The sequence below is a fragment of the Larimichthys crocea genome, chromosome XXI (assembly GCF_000972845.2).
Source record: "Larimichthys crocea isolate SSNF chromosome XXI, L_crocea_2.0, whole genome shotgun sequence".
In the NCBI taxonomy this organism is placed as follows: Eukaryota; Metazoa; Chordata; class Actinopteri; family Sciaenidae; genus Larimichthys; species Larimichthys crocea.
The window spans coordinates 11,786,376-11,809,248 of record NC_040031.1 but is presented as its reverse complement, the minus strand read 5'-3'; the positions used below and the strand labels follow the sequence as shown (position 1 = coordinate 11,809,248).

Genomic DNA, 22,873 nt, shown 5'->3' with positions numbered 1-22,873 from the left:
GTCCATCTCGCCGCTATCTTCTGTTCTTCTTCCATATCTCCCTCCGTCATCTGGTGTTGGTTCCATTCAGAGGTTTTCAGTTTCTCTGTTGGAACAGGATCTCGCGCGGCACTCGTCTTATAACTAGTGGCGGCGTTAGTCCTGGCCATTGTTGTTGTCACTGTCGCTGTCAAGTCATTGTAGAAGCGTTATGAAACAAATCTTGAATGACGAAATCGTGCGGCGCGTTTGTGCAGAACTCAAACCGACAAGACGAGGAATGCAGAACTTTATAAACTGGTAATCCGAGCAGCTGTAATCCGTCTAAACTGTCCTGTTTGGTAACAGTAATAATCTCAGTCGAGCTCCATTAAGTTGCACTGTTAGTGTATCGTTAGCCACCAACTGTGCAGGAGAACCTCATCGGTTTTGATAAGCTATTCCAACAATGTTAATAATAGACTGTATTCTCGTGATGCAACAAGAGCTTGTTGAAGAAAGGAACTGTGGAAGAACATTTTCCTTTTAGTTCCCCCCCGATCTCACTGTGCAATGCCTTCAGCTGCAGTACGGATAGTTTGCATCGAGCTTAGGCCCTTTTCTCTCTCGTTATTTCATCGGTCTGCCATCAGCATGTTAGTCTTTCTGGACTCAACTTTACTGCTTCGCCAGTTGATGTAAATTATACTCTGCAGAATCAGGGAAATGGAAGAAAAAGAGAGAGGGAGGAAAAATTTGAGATTTTCTTTTTTTTTTTGCTTTTTCAGAGGAGGGGAGCGGAGGGATGTGGTAGCCCTAGGAGAGAGATGAACCGACAGATACGAATTGAGAAAGTGACGATAGAGCCGAAAGGAAGAGAAGCTGGAGAGAGAAAGAGAAAAAGATAGAGACGTAGAGAACAGGAAAGGACTCTCGGATGAAAAGCAGAGACGGGGGGGTGATGAGAGGAGGGACAGTGAGGGAAGATGGAGGGAGAAGATAGATGATTCTCTGCAGACTTGCGCAGTGTGTTGGGTAACGCTAGGTCACCGGGGGACTAATCTGTACTGATGCTGCAGCAGCAGCAGCAGCAGCAGCAGCAGCAGCAGCAGCGTTAAAGCAGTGGAATGATAATGGCCCGTTTGTTGTTTGTGTTTGTTTGTGCGGCTTTGCATATGCATGTGCTGCGAAAAGATAACACGTCTGCGTTTGAAGGTACCACTTTTTGTCATTTTTTATTTTTTTTTGCCTCCTGCAGTCACGCAAACACAAACACAAACACACACACACACGTGCAAAAACACATAACCCCTCTCATCAACGCCTTATGCCCTGTAGGACTGAGTCACTCGTCTGCTGCATAACTGAGGACAATATTCACGTGTTGTGTCTGAGAACACTGTTCCAACTGTTGTGCCTCTTCATGCAGCATGGTTATGGGTGTGTATTTTCTACTATCAGTCCAGAGTAGGTGGAGTTTCTTGAGCTCTGAACCCTTGAAACACTTCCAAATCAAGCCAACTCTGCTCACGCCCTAGGCCTCTAGATTCACATCTGTAATCTGGCGGTAATGTTGGGTAACACTATGATGATAACGTCCGGTAATGCCATGTCAGTGTGCGCCAACGTCCAGGCTGGGCGTGTGCTGTGAATATTCTCCGATCAAGACTCAGGGACAGTCCCTATGGTATTTTACTGGCTAATATATATGAAGAATGATGCAACAGAACTTTCTTTATGACTAATTAAGAATGTTGAGTCACAAGTTATTATTGCAATTCTGGAGCTGTAATGACTCATCGATTATTGTAGACAGACAGAAAATGATTTGGCAATGATGCAAAAATGCCCAAAACAAACCGGTTCAAGTGACAGAAGTGAATATTTGCTGGTTTCAGTTCAGACTTTATTGCCCTGCGTATAAAATCTGGCTTTCAATTTGGCAAAAACAGACACACCAGAGCAGACTCGTGCGTCAGTAAAAAAGAAATAAAAGTGTTATTTGGAAAGAAGAAGTTTATTCTATGATAATAAACCAAATATCTCTTTTTTTAAACTTAAACTTAATCCTGTCAGATACGTTATGTTGAAGCCCCTGTTTGGATATTTTGAACTATTATACCGGCCCCTGAAATAATAATTTCATTTTTAATGAATCAGAATCAGAAGTACTTTATTAATCCCCGCAGGGAAATTGTTTAAAGTATCCATATACACCACTCGCCCAGCTCCTGTTCTGGCACGACACTGGCTCCCTTCCCAGTGGTCCAAGCACTAACAGTGCACTAACTCACAGTCCAGACATCCACTTTGTATGCTTTAGAAGTAACTACGACATTTCTTGTCTCAAATTAAGGGCTCGTCCAGGATTTGAACCCCCGACCCCTTACACCCAAAGCGAGAATCATACCTATACATATACGTTTGTTTTAAGCACGCAAAATTGGAATTATTTAATTTCCTAGTTTTAGGTAAATATATGTTTGTCTAAAGCTGAAACCTCACATATGAACTTCTGTTGAACTCTGATGATATTTATAATATCGGTAGCCTATCTGGACGGTACAGGGACAGTTATTTTTTGAATCAGCTCCACCTTTTAGAACCGGCTTTGCATTTGTCTTCACACCCCGTCACACGGCATCTTGAATCCAGAGCCCCGAGTTTCTCTCTGTCCTGACAGCAGTATGTAAAGCTTGGACTGCGGACACACTTGTATGCTAATGAGCTGACATTCAAATCATATTATAAAGTATTTTAGGGGGACAGCGTCTGTCTGGAAGCTTAATTGACATCTCAGAGTTTATTTTAGCAACCCGTTTGTTTGAATGTTCAGAGATGGAAAGGTGCTAATGCACAGTGGGTGTTGCATTTCTGATCTGTATGTGAGATGTTGTGCGTGCGTGCGTGTGTTTGTGCTCTTCGTGTAAATAGACACATGCATATACGTCACAGTATGTGTGTTCATTTGTGACTATATGTAAACACGCTCCAAAATCAAATGGGCATTGAGAAGGATCCTTCGCAGGTGGGTGTCACAGTCCCATGTGACTCACGTTGGAATCCAAGGCTGGGTTCGTCTTGTCCCTCTGCTGCTGTATCTGTGTGAGTCCGCAGCAGAGAGAAGGAGCTGCTTGTGTTCTCTGTTCGTCCATCCATCCCTCTTTCTTATCTTATGGAGTTAAGCTCGGGTCTGTCCAGCAAGAAGAAATGGGGACTGGCTTTATATGTGCTCCGACTGCGCCACAGGGCTCTCCGAAACAGGTAGAGGGGGACACGAAATAAGAAAGAACGAGGACGATAAATTGCAGAAGGGGTGCTGGATTTAGAAGAATAAAAGGCAAGGGTCAAGACGGGGTGTTACAAGTTTCAAGACGTAACATTTATTTAACAAGGTTTCTCTCATTTCCTCCTGGATTGACAGAGCTAACAAATTGAATACTGTTTTTTTATCTACGCACTGGTCCAAAAATATTCCAAAATGCAGAATGGTTTTGGGTTTCGCTTCTATTGAGGGTGCAGCCTGAAAGGAATACCTGCAGACAATACTTAGGGCTTAATCAATGTGGCCTAATCCCAATTGTTGGGTAAAAAAAAAAAAATATATGAATTGCATCAATTCTACAAAAATCTAGAGCAATGGAACTTTGTTTTCTATATGAATATTTGAAGTGTTATAGAGCTTCAACAGTTAGTCGATTAATTGATCATTGATTGACATGAAATGATCTCAAATGTGAGTATTTGCTCCTGGTAAAAAGATTTTTTTTCGATCCGAGTGGATAATCAAAAAAATTATCTGCAGCACTGAACTGTTTTAAGTCTTTTATTTTTTGGTCATGAAAGCCAGATTTCAAAGGTACAGCATTTGTCTTGGACTTGATCCATTCACAACACTCTCTCTCTCTCTCTTTCTTTGTTGTCTTGTGCCATATTAATGGATGTAAAAGCAACAATAGGACAGCTGCCTATAAATTGCACTGTGAGGTTGGCTCTCACATTACATATTTTTGGAGCATGTCAAAGGATTTTCTTTTCAGAATGAGATTGTTTGAAACAAAACCAAAGGAGAAAAAAAAGGAGTGATAACCAGTTCTACGACTTGCATGTTAATGTTTTCCAGCACTGAAAGCTTTTTCTTGTCGTGCTTTTTGTTTTGCTGTTATCATGTGACCAAGGCCACGGTTTAAATCCAGACAAATCATGTTTGTGTATTTGCATTCCTGCAACTGATAAAGCTGAAAAAACCACCGAATAGGCTTGGATGTGTCTCGAACAGAGACAGTGTGATGCTTCACAACACCTTTATCTTTCAAATACATCAACACAGCCTTGGTTTCTATGTGCATTTTAAAGGGACTGAGCTAAATAAATAAGAGGAAATTCATTTCTGTGGAAATGATTGTGGTTATAGACATGTCCATGGAAAAAAAAAAAAGCTTTTCACATTAAAGCACGAAAATCACCTCTTGACTGTCGCTCTTCCTTAGACTGACAGGCCTATATTATATCTCGTTGTCGTTCTGAGACGCAGTTCTATATATATAAATATAGATCTTATTAATGGTGACATTCTCTTTGATGGACAGTGATTAATAGAAATGATTTAGAGCCTGCTTCACAAAACTAATAACGTTATGTTACTTTTCAGGGGGATTAGTGTTACCTAGCTCGAAGATGGGGCCTTTGCTATCAATAGAAACCCCTTGGGAGTGGTGACCGGCTGCTGCAACAGAAGTGCTAATAATTAACCATCTCAAACCGTCACATGATTTCTCTCCGTTGCTTGTAATGACGGCGGGTTAAAATATGTCTTCTCTCTGTAAAAAAAAAAAAAAAACATTCTCATGAATGTATTTGCAGGGTTTTTAATTACTGCAGACTGTTTATGGAGCAGATAGTTATTAACACACAGGATTTCATGCTGCTGTAAGGCGTTCATTGATTTATGCGACGCATATTAAAAAAGAAATACAATGCAGCATGATGACATTTAGGTAAAACTCGCTGTAGATCAGCAGAAAAAGGGGAAGCTCCATTTTTCACCGTTCATCCTAGTAAGTGTTGCAGCATTTTACCTGTTTGTGCTGCTGTTACAACAAGACAACAGGACAGCTGACACTGGCATTGACATGGCATGCGACAGAAATTAAATGAAGGTCTTAATGGACCTTTTTCACTGTAGGACACTCGGATTTTGAAATGCACATAGTTCCATTCGGGTTTCTAAGTAAGCTTGGACCTTTGTTCATGTTATTAAATACACATGTGCTTTCCTGTAATGACATAAACGTAATGACTTTTTTAAACACATTGCGGCGTGATCTTCTAAATCTAAAAATTGGCAGATTGTTGGTAGACCTGGGGAGGGCTGATTGACGCCTGGGTGCTGAGACAAGCCGTCTGTAACACCACCCGCCTGTCAGTCAAAGTGGCCATGCTCTTAATTATGCATACCTTTAAGCCTTAATATAATTAAGTGTGAGTTATATAGAATTTCAGACTCAGTACAGTTGTCCTGAACGGAACGGAACAAAACTGTTTTTTGTACCAGGCTGTAAACATGTTTATTTCTGCTGCGAAGTTGGACATTTGAACATGGGGACTTATGGAGACTGACTCGTTGTGTAGCCAGCCTCAAGTGAACGTTTGAGGAACTGCAGTTTTTGACACTTTCGCATAGGCTGCACTTGACGGCCACTGAGGTTACTACGTGGGCATGGTATGTTCTTCCTCATGTTTGCTGAGTTACTGTATGACCAGTTCAAATGGTATTGTGTCTCTGAGTTTCGTTGGAGTCGCCTGATGCCGTGAAATATTTTAAAGGCCTTGCAGAAACACTTCTGTAGCTTCTCAATGTCACTTCTGATCTGCTCCATGTATGGCACCACATGTGATGAACACACTCACATCACAAGGCGAATAAGAGGAGTGAGTTGATCGGAGCGTCACACAAGCTCGCTGTATATTTCCTGCGGTGCGTTTGAATTTTACATACGTGCACATGGCTTCTTGTGACGCTCTCGCTTGCTGTGACTGAGTGTGGGCGGATGTAACCTCCACAATAACAGGCTTTGTGGCTTGCTGACGTCATTGGAATGTATAAATACAGAATGCTTTGAATGAGTGCACTATATAGAGAGAGAGGAGTGCAGAGTGTAAAGTGCATTGTGCACAATAGGAGATACAGATGATACCCACCGGCTCTGTGTGTTAGAAGTTAGCAAGCAAAATAAACCATGAACCATAGACCAATGTTTTTTTTGTATGACAGATCAAAGAAAACACACGACGGACACACCAAAACAATATTAACGTTATTATAATTTATCATCTTCTCTGTGTAAATCTATGTTTTTGTGTGTGGGTGATAGAAATATACTTGTCCTACTGGGTCTGCAGCATGTCATTTGACTCTGCCTCAAGGGGTTGTGTGAGTCTGTGAACACATGCGCACATATGCCACCCCACCAGCCATGTAGAGCAGTGCTCCTGTTTCCCAATGCAAATTTTATTCCAAGTCAACTGGTTTTATCGCAAGGATTTTCCATGCAGTCACCGATCGCTGTCTGCCCGCTGCTTAAGTTTATTCTGGCCCGCTCTATATTTGTGCATGCTATAGGGGCTTGTATGGATTTATCTCATTAGCCTGTGTTGCCTGTCATCTTCGAGTATGTTTGCATTTGTGTCTCTCTGTGTGTATGCACGCTGTGCATTGAGTTCAGTCAGTGCAGCGTGGCGTGTGGTCTTGTATCCATCGGCTGTGCCTGTGGGGCATTTCAGCGACTGTCGATTCAGCCTCTATAGATTGATGTGGCCTGAACCCTGCGGCACAAAGCACAGCGTTTATGTTTTTTCTGCGTCTATTAATTAGAAGCTACAGTATTTATCTTAAACGCGGAGAGTCGTGCAAAAGCCTGTGACCTCGTTAGGATTGTCGTAATCAAATGATGGCTTTGCATTTCAGATTTTTACCCATTTAAGCTGATGCCTCTATCCGGAGAGGGGACGGCACTTAATTGTCTTCTCTGACATCTCCGACAGGAAGCGTGGTTATTGATGACACATGCATTGTGCATATTTTGTTTTTCCTCAGAGCTTGCTGTAGTGCCTTGGTTATGAAGCTACTTTATTGATCCCTGTGAAGGAAATTCAATTGTTACAGTAGCTCAGGGAACAGGGAGGTACTGTAGATGCAAACAGGCAATCCAAATTTTAACATGAAGAACAACTATAGAAATTATAAGAATACCTGCATGGAAGATAGACAAGTTTTGTGCAGTTGCAGCTGCCCAAGTGCTATATAATTAATAAATAAGATTTATTATTAGCTCATCCTATAATGATCATCACCACCATGTCTACTGCCTTCTAGTTTCATATAGTAACATGGAGAACGGTTGGGAAACCCTCTAACCCTCTCAGCCTTGCTAAAGATGCAAGTTAATGCTATTCCAGACCTCTGTACTCTTTTGCATTGTTCACATTAATGTATCTGGTCGTTCATCAAAGGACACTTGGAGAAAGCAACAGATCTACAGCGCATTCCATACAAACAGTACACAATATTTCAGCACAACTGATCATTTTGTGGTGTACCTTTGCATTGTTGAGAGCTTGATGGGCTGGATGGTGTTGAAAGTTCACAGAGAGGTCAAAAGTCACACGCCTCCGCTGTTTCTTGGCCTCTCTTGGTGACAGTTGAAGGTGTCCTCCATGCGGAATATACAGACCGTACCTAAACGTTCGCAGAATCAGTCTCTTCATGCTGTATGAGATCAGTATTTACTGGTTTTTAGTCACCAAGACTGTTGTAAGGAATCCCAGCTCACAACGTTTACAAGAAGAATGTTGAAAATGTAGACTGACTAGAGGGAAGGAAAACATCTTTGCAGTTCATCAGGTGAACAGGTGTTAAGTTACAAAAAGTTATTCAATATGAAAGTTTGCAATTTAAAAAAAAAAAATCAATACAACTCTTTCAAGGTGCAATGTGTGAGATTTGGGGCCTGCAGCTGTTACATCACTGAATGCAACTAAATTTCTACACACCAACAGAAGTGGTATTAATCAGCACAGTGTTCAGCATTTTTATTTATTTATTTATTTAGAAATGCACGAGTGACTGAAATGTCCAGGTTTTTCTTTTATAGCCACTTTGGACTGTGATGCACACTGTGGGTGCTCCAGCTTAAATGCATACACCTGCAAGGGGAACTCCATCTGTGTGAAGTCTGATTAATCGCCTCAAGATGATCTGGAGTATGATAGAAACGAGCTCACCTTATCTGTAGCTCGCTCTACAATCGCTGCCCGAGGCTTCACTAGCTGCCACTGGCATAACACACCTGAATTTGTTGTCGGAGTTGCATTGTGGGTAATGTAGGCATCAGGGTTCGACAGAGAAAAAGAATCTGTGGAATAGAAAAGACAATCTCGGGTTCTGTGCAATGCTAAATCATTCACAGTGTTATCTTTAACAACCATAGTGTACACTGTATAGGTATCTAGCATTGCACCTCATTATAATGCATTCAACTGAAGGCTGGTTATATGAAACCTGCAGAACTATAATGTGCAGCTAGAGGTTATGTGGGGGCAGTGCAGCCAGTGACGGCAGGCTGCGTCCTGAAAATAGCAGTGAGATCTCAGTTCTCCACACAGACAGATACTATGGAGGAGAGGAGGGAATGAGTCAGCTGTCCTACCGACATGGGCCAAGATGGAGAGACGGAGAGAATGAAAGATTAACGATGAATCAATCACAGAGGTAGAGAGACACCACCGTTGGAATGGTTAAGCAGAGCTGAAGGACACCCGCAGTCTGAAACCCACGCCTTAACATTGAGAGTGGAGGATGATGCTCCTGTTGCTAAGGAATACCTGTTACCTTGGTGATATGGAGACATGTTTAAGGATGAGTCATCAAGTTTGAACTCCAAAGCGGTCAACTGTTCTATACGGCTTCCCAGTGGTCGGTGATGTGTTAGCAACGCTCCGTGGCTTTCTTTGTCATTAACAGCGGGATACATCCCTGATGGCAAGTCTCAGAAGGCGTACGGATTAAATTATTGGATCTAATTAATGTGACAATGGGTTCAAGATGCATGGGAATAATGTATTTTTGTTTTTATTTTGTGTTGCACAACTGCATGTATTTTGGCCTGGAAGAACAAGACTGACACAATGTTCAAAGCAAAGGTCGTAAATCAGTTTCATGTCTCGTCACTGATGTTTTCTTTTCAGGCGTGGTACATGTGTCACTAGATGGGGCGTTGAGGCCCAGATTCCTCACAGGTGATTGTGGAATTTGTTTATCTGATTTGTTGTAGATGGACGAGTTCATACGAGCAGCAAAAACCAAGCCAAAAATATGTATGGACTGAAATATAAAAGTTCTACAGGCATTTCATAGGTCATAAACTTTCACTTACAGACACTGATTATATTCTTTATTTCATCATCTTTCCAAAATAATCACGTTTTAACACAGATGCTGCATCCCTGGACCTGAAATGTATTAATGCATCTAAAGACTCATTCATATCGAGGAAATTCACCATCACCATTCACCACCAGAGCATGAACTGAGTTCATTTCCTTTCAGGTTCATAACTTGTAATAGGTTATAGCCAAAGTCTGAAATAGCCTCCTCTGCTGTGGCATCAGTGAGTCACATGTTTGCATCAGGTAACGTGTTTCATCATTACAATGAGCATACGCACTTTGGTTTATTTTTGATTCTACATGTGCCAACCTGCTGCTATAAATACTCACCAGAGAACCAAATCGTGGCTGAAAACAGTCCCTAAAAACTCCTTATTGGGTAATGTTTGATAAAAGCTACAAGGGGCCCAGCTGTTTTAGCGAATTATTAATATGAAGATTTATGTCTGAATGAAATGGACTGGAGTGGTGAGAGCTGGAGAAATCAGAAAGTATTGAGAGATGGACTGACACGTTGTTGGTTTTGGTCTTGGGATTTGTTGAAGTTAAAGCTGTATCCTTTAAACCTGGAAATACTGATTATGGATCATATGCTGGATTTTTAAGGTCAAACACTTTTGATATGGATAAAACAAAAACATAAAAATGAATCCAACAAACAAAATCTACAACAATAAAACCAATAAAATGTTTAAAAGTAACTTAAAAACCTATAAACCGAATATATATATATCTGCAGTTAGCTCTTATGGGCTGATATATTTGGCTTGCCTGATTCTTCGTTCTAGCTCTAGTGAAGATGCTCTCCGCAGCTCATCACCCAGGATTTTGTTCACCTGGTCGGGTGTAAGTCTGAAACATAAACTGATGATGATGGAAGATTCTTGTAATTGTAGACACAGCTGTATTTATACCAAAGTGAATACTTATTTGGAGTGAAATCTAAAGTTGTTTTTACCTCTACACTGTTGATATTTTCACTTGCTGCCCTGTCGAGTCAGCAAATTACAGCAGCAGCAGCAGCAGCAGCAAAGCTGTCCAGGCAGGATTACACAGTGTGGTATGATGAGGAATTTACTGGCAGGAAAACTGCTTTTTTATGATTGTTGAAGAATCCAGTCTTCGGCGGCGTCTCAGTTTTCATCTGCTCTCAGTGGATTTAAGTCAAATGAAATCATTTTACACCTGTTTTCATGTTCGATAATCTCCATGTGCCTCCAGCACACAACATAGCATTTGCACTGCAGTCATGAGGAGCTTCTGCACACAGCGTGACAGGACTGTTTTTCTTTTTTTGTTGTTGTATGTAATAGGCCGGATCCAGAAAAACAGCTGGACCATTTCAAATGTAACACTGTAGATACAGATGCCATTCTTGGGTGTGAGGGGTTGAGAGGCTGAGACTGAAAACGTTGCAGTGTGTGTGTGTGTGTGTGTGTGTGTGATCAGGTCTGTGCGCTTCACATTTACACTTACAGTAAGTTGTGTAAAAAAAAGCAGTCTGGGCATGTCCACACACATGACAACATGTTGAAGGCACATTCTCTAGTCATCTACTTCCACAGTAAATGGTTAAAGGCCGAGAGACTGCCGTCCCAACCCGTGCTCTTAAATCACATGTACTGAACCGGAGGGCTAGTAGATCCAAAATAGTGTTTTACTAATTTAGTTTAAGCATGAAAGAAAGAAAAAATCGCACACGGTGCACAAACACACACTTGTCCTGCTAACTTTGCCCTACCAGTGGCTAAACAAGTGACTGGTATTCCTGCGAAGAGGAAAATGACTGTGATCATCTCTTAGAGTCAAAGTCGTAAACTTTAATAGTACTGTGGCATGAACAAAAATAAAAAGGCACCATGCTCAGAAATGCAGATACTCTGCCCAATCTTGTATAGCTTGTACTGTTTTTAGTTTTTGTTTTTCAAAAATGAGGAATATGTTAACTAGATTGAATGTTTCTGAACTGAACTGTTGAACTGTTTAAAACATACCATTATTCTATAAAACATATAATGACTGTAAGGGTACTCTCTTGTTTTGTCTTCTGTTTGTGGTCTTTCTGATCCACTTGTGTCTCATCACTTTTTATTGACAAGTTATTTATATATACCCGAAATTGTACACCAAACAGAAGAAGAAAGCTGTTTATAAGGCAAGTGGCAAATTAAAATATTTCACATGTGAACAGAATTACATTTTTACCAAAACAAACGTCCGTGTTGCTCACGACCGCAAAAGGTGTACAAAACATAAATGATGAGGGCTGAGAGTGTGGCAGCTCCTAGGCGACGTAGAACTCGCCCTTTGCTCGAGGAGAAAATTGATGCTCTCGGCGTGCAAATTAGTGACAATTAAGTGGAAGAAATTGATTTCTATGCCATTTTTAACCGGTTGGAGGTGAACTAATCAAAGCTGATTGGTTAACGCTGAGTCCTGCGTACTGTCAAAGCTCAGTGGCACGTCTTAGAACCGGTGGTAGTTTACACAAGTCGCACAAATTGAGTAAAAAAAAAATAAATTGAGAAGGAAAGTCACAGATCACTTGTGTTTGTAGAGCATATCAAACGAGGACAGTCGTGGTCTATCTGTAGACTTTGGCAGCCGGTAACCACCCTGAGTCAAACAGTACAGTGTTAGGAAGTGGATGTAACATCTCGCCTGAACAAAAGCAGCAAAAAAAACAAAAAAAAACAATCTTCTGTTCGCTCGAATCAAACTCTCTTTATGTTCAGAGGTAACGACCTCAGTCTCGCTGTTCGGAGATGAGCTTGTTGTCAGCCTCCTGTTTGTTACTGTTTGTGTTTTCCACTTGCTCAGCACTAATGCTCTCTCCACCTCCACCTGTTTTTTTTTCTTTTCAGTGTAATTTAAGGTGTGGATCGATCTGTGTTCATAAAAACACACACCCACGTGTGTGTGTGTGTGTGTGTGTGTGTGTGTGTGTGTGTACAGAGATTTAAAAACGAGGCAAATGATGCTGTAGTGCTCTTTGTTTTGTATGTTTTTCTCCATGATTTTGCCCGTTCTTTAATTTATTTATTTGTTTAACGCCGAACCTTCTCCTCTGCGTCCTTCTGTTTTCTCGCTTTCTGTCAGCCTACAGTATGTTACTCCCCTCCTGCCTCTCTGTTTCTCTCTCTCTCTCTCTCTGTGTATACTGTATTTGTCTTTTTCCTCTTCGGTATGTCTCTTACATGTCTCTCTCAGCTCCTTGCCTGCCATTATTCATAATGTCTATCTCTTCCTGTTCATGCCTGCTTCCACCCTTCGCTCTGTATCTGACCTTGTGTGCCTTCCGTCTGTTTTTCTGCCCACCTCTCTCATCCTGACGCTTCCCCGGTCTTGTTTTTCTTCATCTCCACCTCTTTCTTTCTCTTTTTCTGTCTGTTCACCCACCTGATTTGTCTTCGCCGTCCTTCCTCTGCCTTGTCTGTCTGTCTTTCAGGCTGTGGCGTCTTTGCTATCTTAATGTTTTTGCTGCTCGGCTCAGCTCCAGAAAGTTATGTGGGGCTAAGTGTTCGTGCAGCCAATGGCAAGATGAGCTGTATAAAAGCACTGAGCTAATAGACATGATGTATGACTCCGTACGTGACTGCTTTGGTAAAGAAGCAGCATCCTGCTGCAAGGACACAGCCCTCTGCTGCATGTGTGTGTGTGTGTGTCAGTTGTAAAATAGCAATAAAATCTCAATGCCAAGTTATCTTCTGTCCTTCGCTGCTGCATTGGAAGAACCTCTGCTGTTGTATACGTGTGTGTGTGTGTGTGTCTGTATGTGTGTGTGTGTGTGTGTGTTTTGGCCTTGCCAACACGTTTAACGCTTTGTGTCCTGGACAACCCTACCCTCTCTCTGCAGTTGCCATGGCAACACACCAAGAGGCTCCATCATGTGTCTACGCCTGTGACCGCAATTTTGTAACAGCTTCACAAAGCGCTGGCTTTGTGTGTGTGTTTATGTGTTTATGTGCTGCGTGTCTTAATTTAGCATTTGATCGCTGTGCGTTGCCGTGAGCCCGACGCCTGAATAAGAAGCGGAGTCTCATCAAACAGCGCCTTGCCTTGAAGCGAGGGTTTTATTTGATTTAGATAGATTTGAAAATATCAGACTTTGAATAGGAGTGCTATAATTATGCCGTTTTACAGAAGATATTACCGACTTGTGACAGGAGAGCCCTTCTTACGGAAACAAAGCAGAATGTCCATCTTATTTCCAGCCGCAGTAAATGTGGGCTGAGGAGAGAATTTAGTGTTTAGTACTCAACTTTTCCTGTTTATTTGAGGCTGTAAGATGTTGAAAATATCCAGAAAAAATGGAAATATTAGAGGAATGTTTGAAAAAATAAATGTATCGTGTCTAATCACTGTGTCCTCTCTGACCTTTGAGCTCTAGAGGACCTATGAATAATAATGAACAGTAGGTTAATTAGACCAAAATAGATTCATGTGTATTAATAAATAATAAATCCAGAAAGCACCAAAGTTTGCAATGTCCTGATACAGACAAAGCAGTGGCGGTTTAGCATTGAGAGTTTTTGGTGACCATCAGGCCCCAAAAACAGAAAAAAGTTAGAGGCGTGTTCCTAAAAATAAGAATCTCCACAAATAGCAAACGCGTGCCATGGCAGCGTCCTAAAGCAAAGCGCTGAACCCCCTTCCTCCCGCCCCCCCTGCCTGATCAATCATTGTAAGTCGTCCTGGATAAGAGTGCCAGCTAAATGCTCCAAAAAAGTGGCCTGGAGGAAGAAGCAGCCTGTGCTCTGCAGCCTATTTTATGTTTTACCTCTCATGGGCACAGTTCCATTTTAGGCAAGCGAAAAGGAAGTGGAGCAATGCTGTGAACAGAAAGGACTGACCATGGACATGAACCCCCGAAAAGTGAACTACCTGTCGTTATATCACATGATCTTAATGTCACCGGTACATTTTAAGAACAGCTCAAATAAGAAGACGTCGTGCTGTTGCTGTTTCTTCTGTTAGATCTTGGATGGTTTCCATTCTTTCTGCTGATTCATGTCTGAGGTGATGGGTGGGTGTTCTATTGTAGTGTTCAACCTGACTGTCTGAGCTCCAGACGATATCAGCCCATCAACCGATTGCAGCTATGTTTAGGACTGGGTGATAATTCAGAATTATTGTTTATGGTCACTCCATTTAATTACATTCAAACACATTTGTCATGTTTGAACATCTTCGTTTACAATCCTCATCATCTCTAGTGAAAACAAGTTGAGTCTTATTGAAATTCAGCAAACCATTAGACCTTAAATTCTCGAGAATGTATATCCTAACCTTTAGATATGTAATTCTGATATTTTTGAGTTTGTGGTTCCTGATTTTGTTGCAGGAATAATCTCCAGTTGTTTGTGTGTTTCTAGAAGTAACAAGCTTCTCATTTCGTATGCGTTTTCCTTGTAAACATTGCCCTTTACACTCATGAATTATTGATTTTATTGTGTCAGAAATAAAAAAAAAAACAGTTTTTCCCGGCGCACAGCAAACCCCATGTTATTTTTGTACTGTATTTTGTCGTGCAGAGGACTTCTGGTGATTTTAATGTTTTTGTGTGATGTTGTGATGAAGCAACACCGTCTGTTAATGACCATGCCAACCGCGGGTTCTTCTTTAATTTGTTCCAAACACAAATATGCAACGCGTCATTACCTCGGCTTTATTCCTGTGCGGTGAAGACCTGTCTAACACAACGTGTTCAGAACAGCAAATATAAAAGCCTTGGTGAACTTAGCGCTGGATGAATCACTGTTTGAATGAAGGTAGTTATTATTTTGATATTAGTCATCTGCACTCAGAGCTCGGTCTACAATTGCACTCGGTTTGAGTCAGAGCGAGGAAACTGAAATAAGGCTGGGAGTTGGATTTCCAGTTAAAAAAAAACAAAAAAAAAAAGTTACCTGCTAGGTTACCTAACCTCCATCCTACTTTTTTGTCTTTATAGGCCTGAGACCCAGCAGAAAGCCCCGGTGACTGCCCCTCCTCCCCCGCCGCCCCCTCCGCCTCCCCCTGAGCCGGCAGGGCCCCCAGAGCCGGAGGAGGAGATCCTGGGCTCCGACGATGAGGAGCAGGAGGACCCCGCGGACTACTGCAAAGGTCATTGAAATCACCTGTCCCACGCCGTTACTTCTACTCACTATGTCTATCATACAGATGTCTTCCCTGTCTTCTCCGTCTGCAATTTTCTCCTTTTTCCTCCCTCCGTCCTGATGCGTGGTCGTTGTGACGCCGGTGTTTTCAAGGTTGTTTGGTCGTTGCCAGAAAGGAGCGGCAGTCTAGTTTCCTGCAGTGGCTCAGGCTGCCAAAAAAAAATCTGTGCTGTCTGCTAAGAGGTTCATTTTCATTACACACAGCTCCGTATCAAAATGCTTCACCCCTTCTGTAAACACCGTAGAACATTACACATCACTCAGCGTAGGAGAACGTGGTGTATTTTAAATGTTATTTAGCGTTTCTCTAAAGATACCGTGATTTCTTGAATCATGCATCGTGAAGAGTCACGTTGTTCAGGTGGCTTATGTCTCGATTCGGAGGGCAACTCTTGATTTCTCTGAGGTTGTTTTGGAAGGAGCGCAGACAAACTGTCGGATCTCACTTCAGCGAGATGAAAGGATCTTTGTGTGCAGCTTCCTTTCATTGGTTTCTGTTAAAAACAAGTCATTTTCCCTTGTAAAGCCCTTAATGTGTTAGCTCTTTATCCCTTATATGTACATTGTAACCCTGCTGGAAGAAGTGCACTACATATAGTATATTTTTATTATTGTTATAAGCAGTCTGTAGTAGTATTTCAGGCTGTATATGTTGTGGCCTGCCCACCCTTTATGTCTGTCTGTGCTATCTTACTTAAAATTACAGATTTCACACGTAGTTTATGTTCAATAAAATACACCTACAACAAGTGTTACCCTGGCAAGCGAGAAGTCTCCGTCTGCCAGCTGGTGATGTCGTTGTAGCAGGAACAAAGAGCATTTTGATGTTTCTTTCAGGTAAAGGAAATTATTATATAATATTATATATATATTCAGCTCCAGGTTTAAGCATTACACACAATTACAGCATGTATTTTCTGTTTAACTTCTGAACAATCGGCCCACTTCATGTACACCGGACCAAAAATGAAGTGGTTACTGTACATTTTGGAGTTTGTTCAAAGCGAAGCTGTTTTATTGTCATTACACAAAATAACAAATACTTAGACAACGAAATGCAGTTTAGAGCATGTACATATCAACAGGATATATAAATAAAGTTCAGCTATAAATCTAAATATGCTATAGGATATATACAGTATATGAATATGTTGTAGAATATATACAGTATTAGCAGCATGGACAGGTTGAAATGAATATACTAACATAAATATATACAGCTTGGCAGTAGCAGCAGTTTCAGGTAAGAAAGTAATTGTGTACAGTATGTACAGTTATTATTAGTGCGTGGCCTTATCATATATTTCTGTTTCTGTCAGTATATAAAACACATGTACAGTTTAGCATGAAGTACATTTTTGGCTTGAAGTTCACGTTGAATCGAAGCTGCTACAAATGTGTAGCGCTGCGTCATGTGTTTATTAAACACAAGTCATATTTGCTCAATACATAAGTAATGCACATTGTTCATGAATTATTATTTTCATGTGATTCGCAGTGATTGATTTGTTAGTAAATTGTTTTGCCTTTTTAAATTGTAAAAACAAAGTAAAAAAAGCTTTTATAATAACTCATAATCTTCCTAAATTGTCTGACAAACATCTGTCACAGAAGACAAAGACGAGCGACACATCTTTACGTGTTGGAAGCAGATTTTTAACTGATGCTAAATTGATTTATTTCCTTTTGTTCAGCTTCGTTGTAGCTTCACCAGACGCTACCTGCCGCTGAAAATGTTCGTGCTGCACTTTCCTCCTCCTCCTTCTCCTTATTTTTTGTCTTATTTTCTATCTGTTTGACCTCCCTTCCTCTCTGCTGCACTTCTTACTCGCTAATGGATTTCATGTCATTGCCTGGTTATCACTAACCGTCGCCTGTAACCTTCATCTCTCCCAGGAGGGTACCATCCGGTGAAGATCGGGGATTTATTCAACGGGAGGTACCATGTGATCAGGAAGTTGGGGTGGGGCCATTTCTCCACCGTATGGCTATGCTGGGACATACAGTGAGTCACACACACATACACAAACACAAATACACACAGAGTGTAGTACAGTATAGGCTCATGCAGATACACACACGTTCACCACAAACACGTCATGACCCAGAAAAAGCCCTCCACACACACACACAGGCTCTTCTTGCAGACCTTCACTTCACCTTGCTCTCTCCACACACACACACTTTACCTAAACCACACACACACACACACATACACCACACATGCACCTGTTGACAGGATCTGGCACGTCATCTCGACAACGGTTGCAACCAACACCACCCTGCGCCGCCGCCGACGCCATCCATTTACACTGTAATGTTGTTTCTGTGTTCACGTGGCAACCGGGGTGGATGGATGACAGTATCGTCAACCCAGTGTCACCTTTCACTGACTCACATACACAAACTCATTTACTCATGTCACTGGTGTTAATTACGCTAATGGTGGCCCTTAAACTGGTGAGCGCACTGTACAGTCACTCACTATCCTCTGACAAATATGTCAAGGGTGTCAAGGGCCGGCGGTTATATTCAGTGTGTCACACACTGCACACTATCTGCTCAGCACTAAACAGCAGAGACAAAGTTAGGGACCAGACTCCTGAGGGAAATGTCTGTCTCTTAAGTTGCTAAATACTAGTAACTTAAGAGACAGATATTTCCCTCAGGAGTTGGTGGAGACAAAAACAGAGCAAAAAAATATTGGACTTACATCCAGATGACTCCAAATGAAATATAATCTGGCTTTGTGGATCAATTAGAAACAGTTTGCTATCAAGTTCATCATATCAACTTGTTCACAACTTGTTTCCATTGCCCCCAAATGGCAGGAAAAATGATAATAGCCACCAATAAACACATAAATCTACAAATAAATACAAATCATCTACAGTACAAAAATATCTCTTTGTAAAAAGCAGCACATTTTTAAAGCAGGAACCAGACATGTTTGATAATTAAGTTAAAGAAGAAGTTGTTGATACGAACCGATGCACAACCAGGGATGCATCGATCAGATGCACTGAATCAGGATTTCAGCCAGATCTGACCATTTTGCATCAAATATAGCTTCTCCATTATTTCTAATTATTCTAATCAGTGTTTAAGTGTTAATCACGTACATTCATTGAGTCGTTATGCGCGCCGCTGACTCACCGCTGACTCGCTGAATAATTTAAAAATTCACAAACCTAAAAATAAGGATGGTATTTGAATGTCACCACTTAGTTGTTTTCTGTTGTGCTGTAAATATTAATGTTATGGAAAGGCGCCTTATAATCTAAGAAGTGACGTGATGTTACGTCCTTACCTTACCTTAAGAAAAGTGAAAATTATGGAGATTATTATGTTTTGGAACAGAAAAGTTTGTATTCATGCATCCCTGATTTAGTATTTTTTATGGGGTTATTTGTTCTCAAAGAAAAGGTTTTTTTTAGAGCAATTAGAAATGCATTTAAGGGATGAGTGTGTGAGATGAGATCTGAGTATACTGTGTTTTGAAAAATGAGTTTTTGAGAAGTTGAAAGAAGACAGAGTTTGTTGCATTGTACTGAAAAGTGGCGAGTAGATGATCGTATTTTCACAGGAATATCCTGAAAGTAGCTTGTAATGCTAAATGTATTTATGGTCTTCTTTACCATTTAAAGATCTATAGAGTGATCTATAGAGTAAGGAGGAAAGGAATCTTTCAGACACCAATCTTTGAGCTGAAAACTTTAGGTGGATGCAGCACAGTGTGCTGGAGAAGAGTTATACAGCAGGTTAGTGTGTCCGTGCTATTTCTATGTTAGGAACTGCCACGTAGCCAAATTTGCATTTCCGCTGTCAGCGTAGGCAGTATGAATGACAGCTTGAAGAAAGGTGTAATAAAGACACAATGGGGGACATTTTAGAATATTTTTTTGACATTATAAAATGAGCATTACTGGATTCAGCAACCCAGAGTCGAACGTATGTTATCTGTGTGTCATTACAGAGTGAAGAACTTTGTGGCGATGAAGGTGGTGAAGAGCGCCCAGCATTACACAGAGACGGCCCTGGATGAGATCAAACTGCTGCGATGTGTGAGAATCTTATTCTTATCATCTTTATTTGTTTATAGCTTTTTTCTGTCCTAATATCCTCTTCTTCCTTCTCTCCTACCTCCTCACACCTTGCATCTCCTCCACTCTGTTCCTCTGTTAACAAGAAACACTAAAGATATTCGGCCATTTATCTTGCATGCTCAGTGCAGAGGACAGTCCTCTTTGAATCAATTTTTCAACATCTTCATCTCCCACATCCATCTCTCGTCTTGTCATCTTCCTTCTCATTCCCACTCTTCTTTTTCCTCTACCTCTTTCATTCTCTTTCAGCCGTCCCGTTTCCTCTTTCCTTCTTTCTTCCTCTCCTTTTTCCTTCAATATTCTTCGATCCTGCGTCATTGTCGGTCCTTGATGTCGCTTGTTCCTTTCTTCCTGTCACGTTTGCTTCATATCATTGTCATCTTGTCCTCCAGGTGAGAGAGAGCGACCCCGGCGACCCCAACAAGGACATGGTGGTTCAGCTGATAGATGACTTCAAAATCTCTGGAGTCAATGGCATACGTATCCCGATCAGAAGAGTGTGTGTGTGTGAGTGACAGAGATATGTTAATGCCAGTCCTTGACTTTCAATCCCAGATGTTTGTATGGTGTTTGAGGTGCTCGGTCACCACCTGCTGAAGTGGATTATTAAATCTAACTACCAAGGTCTGCCGCTGCCATGTGTCAAGAGCATTATCAAACAGGTAAGGACACACACACACACACACACACACACACACACACACATACACACATACACATACTTAGTGCTGACTGTATTTTTACAAAATCTTGATAAATGATGCCTCTGACCACTGCAGTCCATTTGCAAAACTGTGTCAGTGCATTACAGGTCAAACACGGTGATGTATGTTTGTCCTCAGTGCATTACAGGTCAAACACGGTGATGTATGTTTGTCCTAAACAGAGCTGCATCCTTATTTGAAGATTATATTTAACACTGGCATGTTTAAACCCATTTATCTACGGTATATATAATATATATAAGGATATACGTGATCTGACACGCAACTCACATTAAAAACAAGATCCATAAATTATGCATCGTTTTTATTGGACTCCCTCCAGATTATTTAGATTAGGATTATTATCCACATCAGAATTGGTATGCAAGTCTGAGGAAGGTACTTTAATTCATGTGTTATGGTTATGTCACAAAGTCCAACACTTCTGGACCAATATTTATGATAACCTATGTGAGATTACTGAGATGCAAATTCCATTTAGCCCTAGATTATTTGTTTTGAGTGATCATACAGTCTTGACAGGACATGATAAACATATTAAAAGCTTTGTCCAAACCATTATTATGATTGGTAGACAAATACTTGTCAGGGGATGTAAGACGGAGGGGGTACCCTCTCTACAAGAGTGGGAGATGGCACGAGTGGCAGCAATCGAAAAAATGTCATATAAACAACTGGGTAGACTGGATCTATACGAAGCAAAATGGGGCAAATACTTAATTTATTTAAGAGGCCCCTGAAAGGGCGTATATAGTGGAGAGACGCAAGTTTTCAGTTGATTGTGTAAAAATATATAGATGTACTACTTCTTGTTTTTGTGTCTATTTTATTTTGTGATTGTTACTTTAATCTTTGTATTTGTTAACAGAATATTGCATTAATGCAGGGCTTGTTTTATTTATTTCTCGTACTGACTTTCCCTCAAATCATTTTTTGTGTCTATTTTTGTTTTTAAATCATGTCTTCATCAATATAGTTAGGGTAGCTGTAAAAGTTGTACATGAAGGAGCCCAGGAGTAGATGTTGGTAACCAGAAAAGGATCAGCACAGTTGGGGGGGATTTGTGTTTTTGGTGTTGTTGAATAAGAAAAATGAAAATAAAAAAAACAAGATCCAAAAACAGCATATGATGATTCGATTATGATGCATGTACGCTGACAAATCATATTAATTCAAGGCAGTTCACTTTTATTGAAATTTATTTGTATTCTTTTATTAAAATTTCGAAAGAAGCAAAGAAACATTTAACCAAACAAAGATAAACTGGTAGAAGAATGAATCTAGGATTAATTTAAATCTGAACACGACGATACGACCTTCAAAATCTACACTCAGATTTATTCATTGCGAGTACAGATGTTAACTCTGATGACATTTTAATTTGAAATGCTTTCTGTGAATATCAACATTTTTTTTATGCATATAGTCTTAGTGAGAACTGTGATGCCTCTTTCATAATATAATATAATAATAACAATTTCAAAACACAGGAAGCCACCTGAGAAGTCATTTGATATCACCATAGTTAAATGGATCTTTCGTGAGTATGTTTTTAGAAGAAATTTCAACTACACCGATGTAGCTGCCAGAATTCGTACTCTGTGAAGCGGTTGCACTTCATCGCTTTAGCAGCCTAATTAGACAAAAAGTAGGTTTGTGTATCATGAAAGTATTTCCAGCTATAAGTCCTTGAGGACGTGACTTATTCAGTTTCTATGTCCACATGCAAGACTGTAAAAGTGAAATAAGAAATATTATACATGAAGAGCAAGAGACAGACTCAGAGAGCAAAATTCAGCCCCATTACTGAGGCCCGCTAATACAGTGCATGTTATTGTGCACTTCACACTTCAGTACCGCTGCCATCCTAAGACGCAGGACTTCCAGGCATTTTCCCCACAGCCACCTGATGAGCATGTGAAGTTGTTGAGTCATTTCAGCCGCTGCCAGTCTCCCACCACTCGAAGGCCAAGGCTGAGGATGGGTAGCAATTAAATGAGACTGTTTCCCCGCTTCAGCCTCGAAGCCTCTGGACAAAAAAACCCCCAAAAAAACAACTGAGAGAGAAAGACAGCGAAACAAAAAACGTCTCCTCTCCGCCCTCAGAGAATGAGAAGCATGAGAAGAACAGCTAATTTGGCACGGAAGGAAAATGAAAAATGAAAAGTTATACACGCCTAAACAAAAAAAGAAGTGTGAGCGTGTTTTTCCGTAATAATATCTGTCTCTGTTTGTAGGTCCTGCAGGGTTTGGACTACCTCCACACTAAATGTAAAATCATCCACACGGACATCAAACCAGAGAACATCCTGATGTGTGTGGATGATGCCTTTGTTAGGCGTATGGCCATGGAGGCCACCGAGTGGCAGAAAGCTGGAGCCCCTCCTCCGTCTGGATCAGCAGGTAGACACAGAAACACTCACACATAGTGTGTATTTGAAAGGAAATCAACATTTTGGAAAGATGGTGGTTGGTTAAA

At 40.9% G+C, this 22,873-nt stretch overlaps 1 protein-coding gene across 1 annotated transcript in view; it reads left to right on the top strand.

The window, feature by feature from the left end:
• Window positions 1-22,873, top strand: part of srpk2 (SRSF protein kinase 2) — a 65,152-nt gene that overhangs the window by 26,193 nt on the left and 16,086 nt on the right. Inside the window, exons 3-8 of the mRNA XM_027273127.1 lie at window positions 15,359-15,510; window positions 17,460-17,568; window positions 19,540-19,627; window positions 20,062-20,149; window positions 20,225-20,331; window positions 22,632-22,797. Coding sequence (XP_027128928.1) covers window positions 15,359-15,510; window positions 17,460-17,568; window positions 19,540-19,627; window positions 20,062-20,149; window positions 20,225-20,331; window positions 22,632-22,797 — 710 coding nt within the window. The remainder of the gene's footprint in view (window positions 1-15,358; window positions 15,511-17,459; window positions 17,569-19,539; window positions 19,628-20,061; window positions 20,150-20,224; window positions 20,332-22,631; window positions 22,798-22,873) is intronic.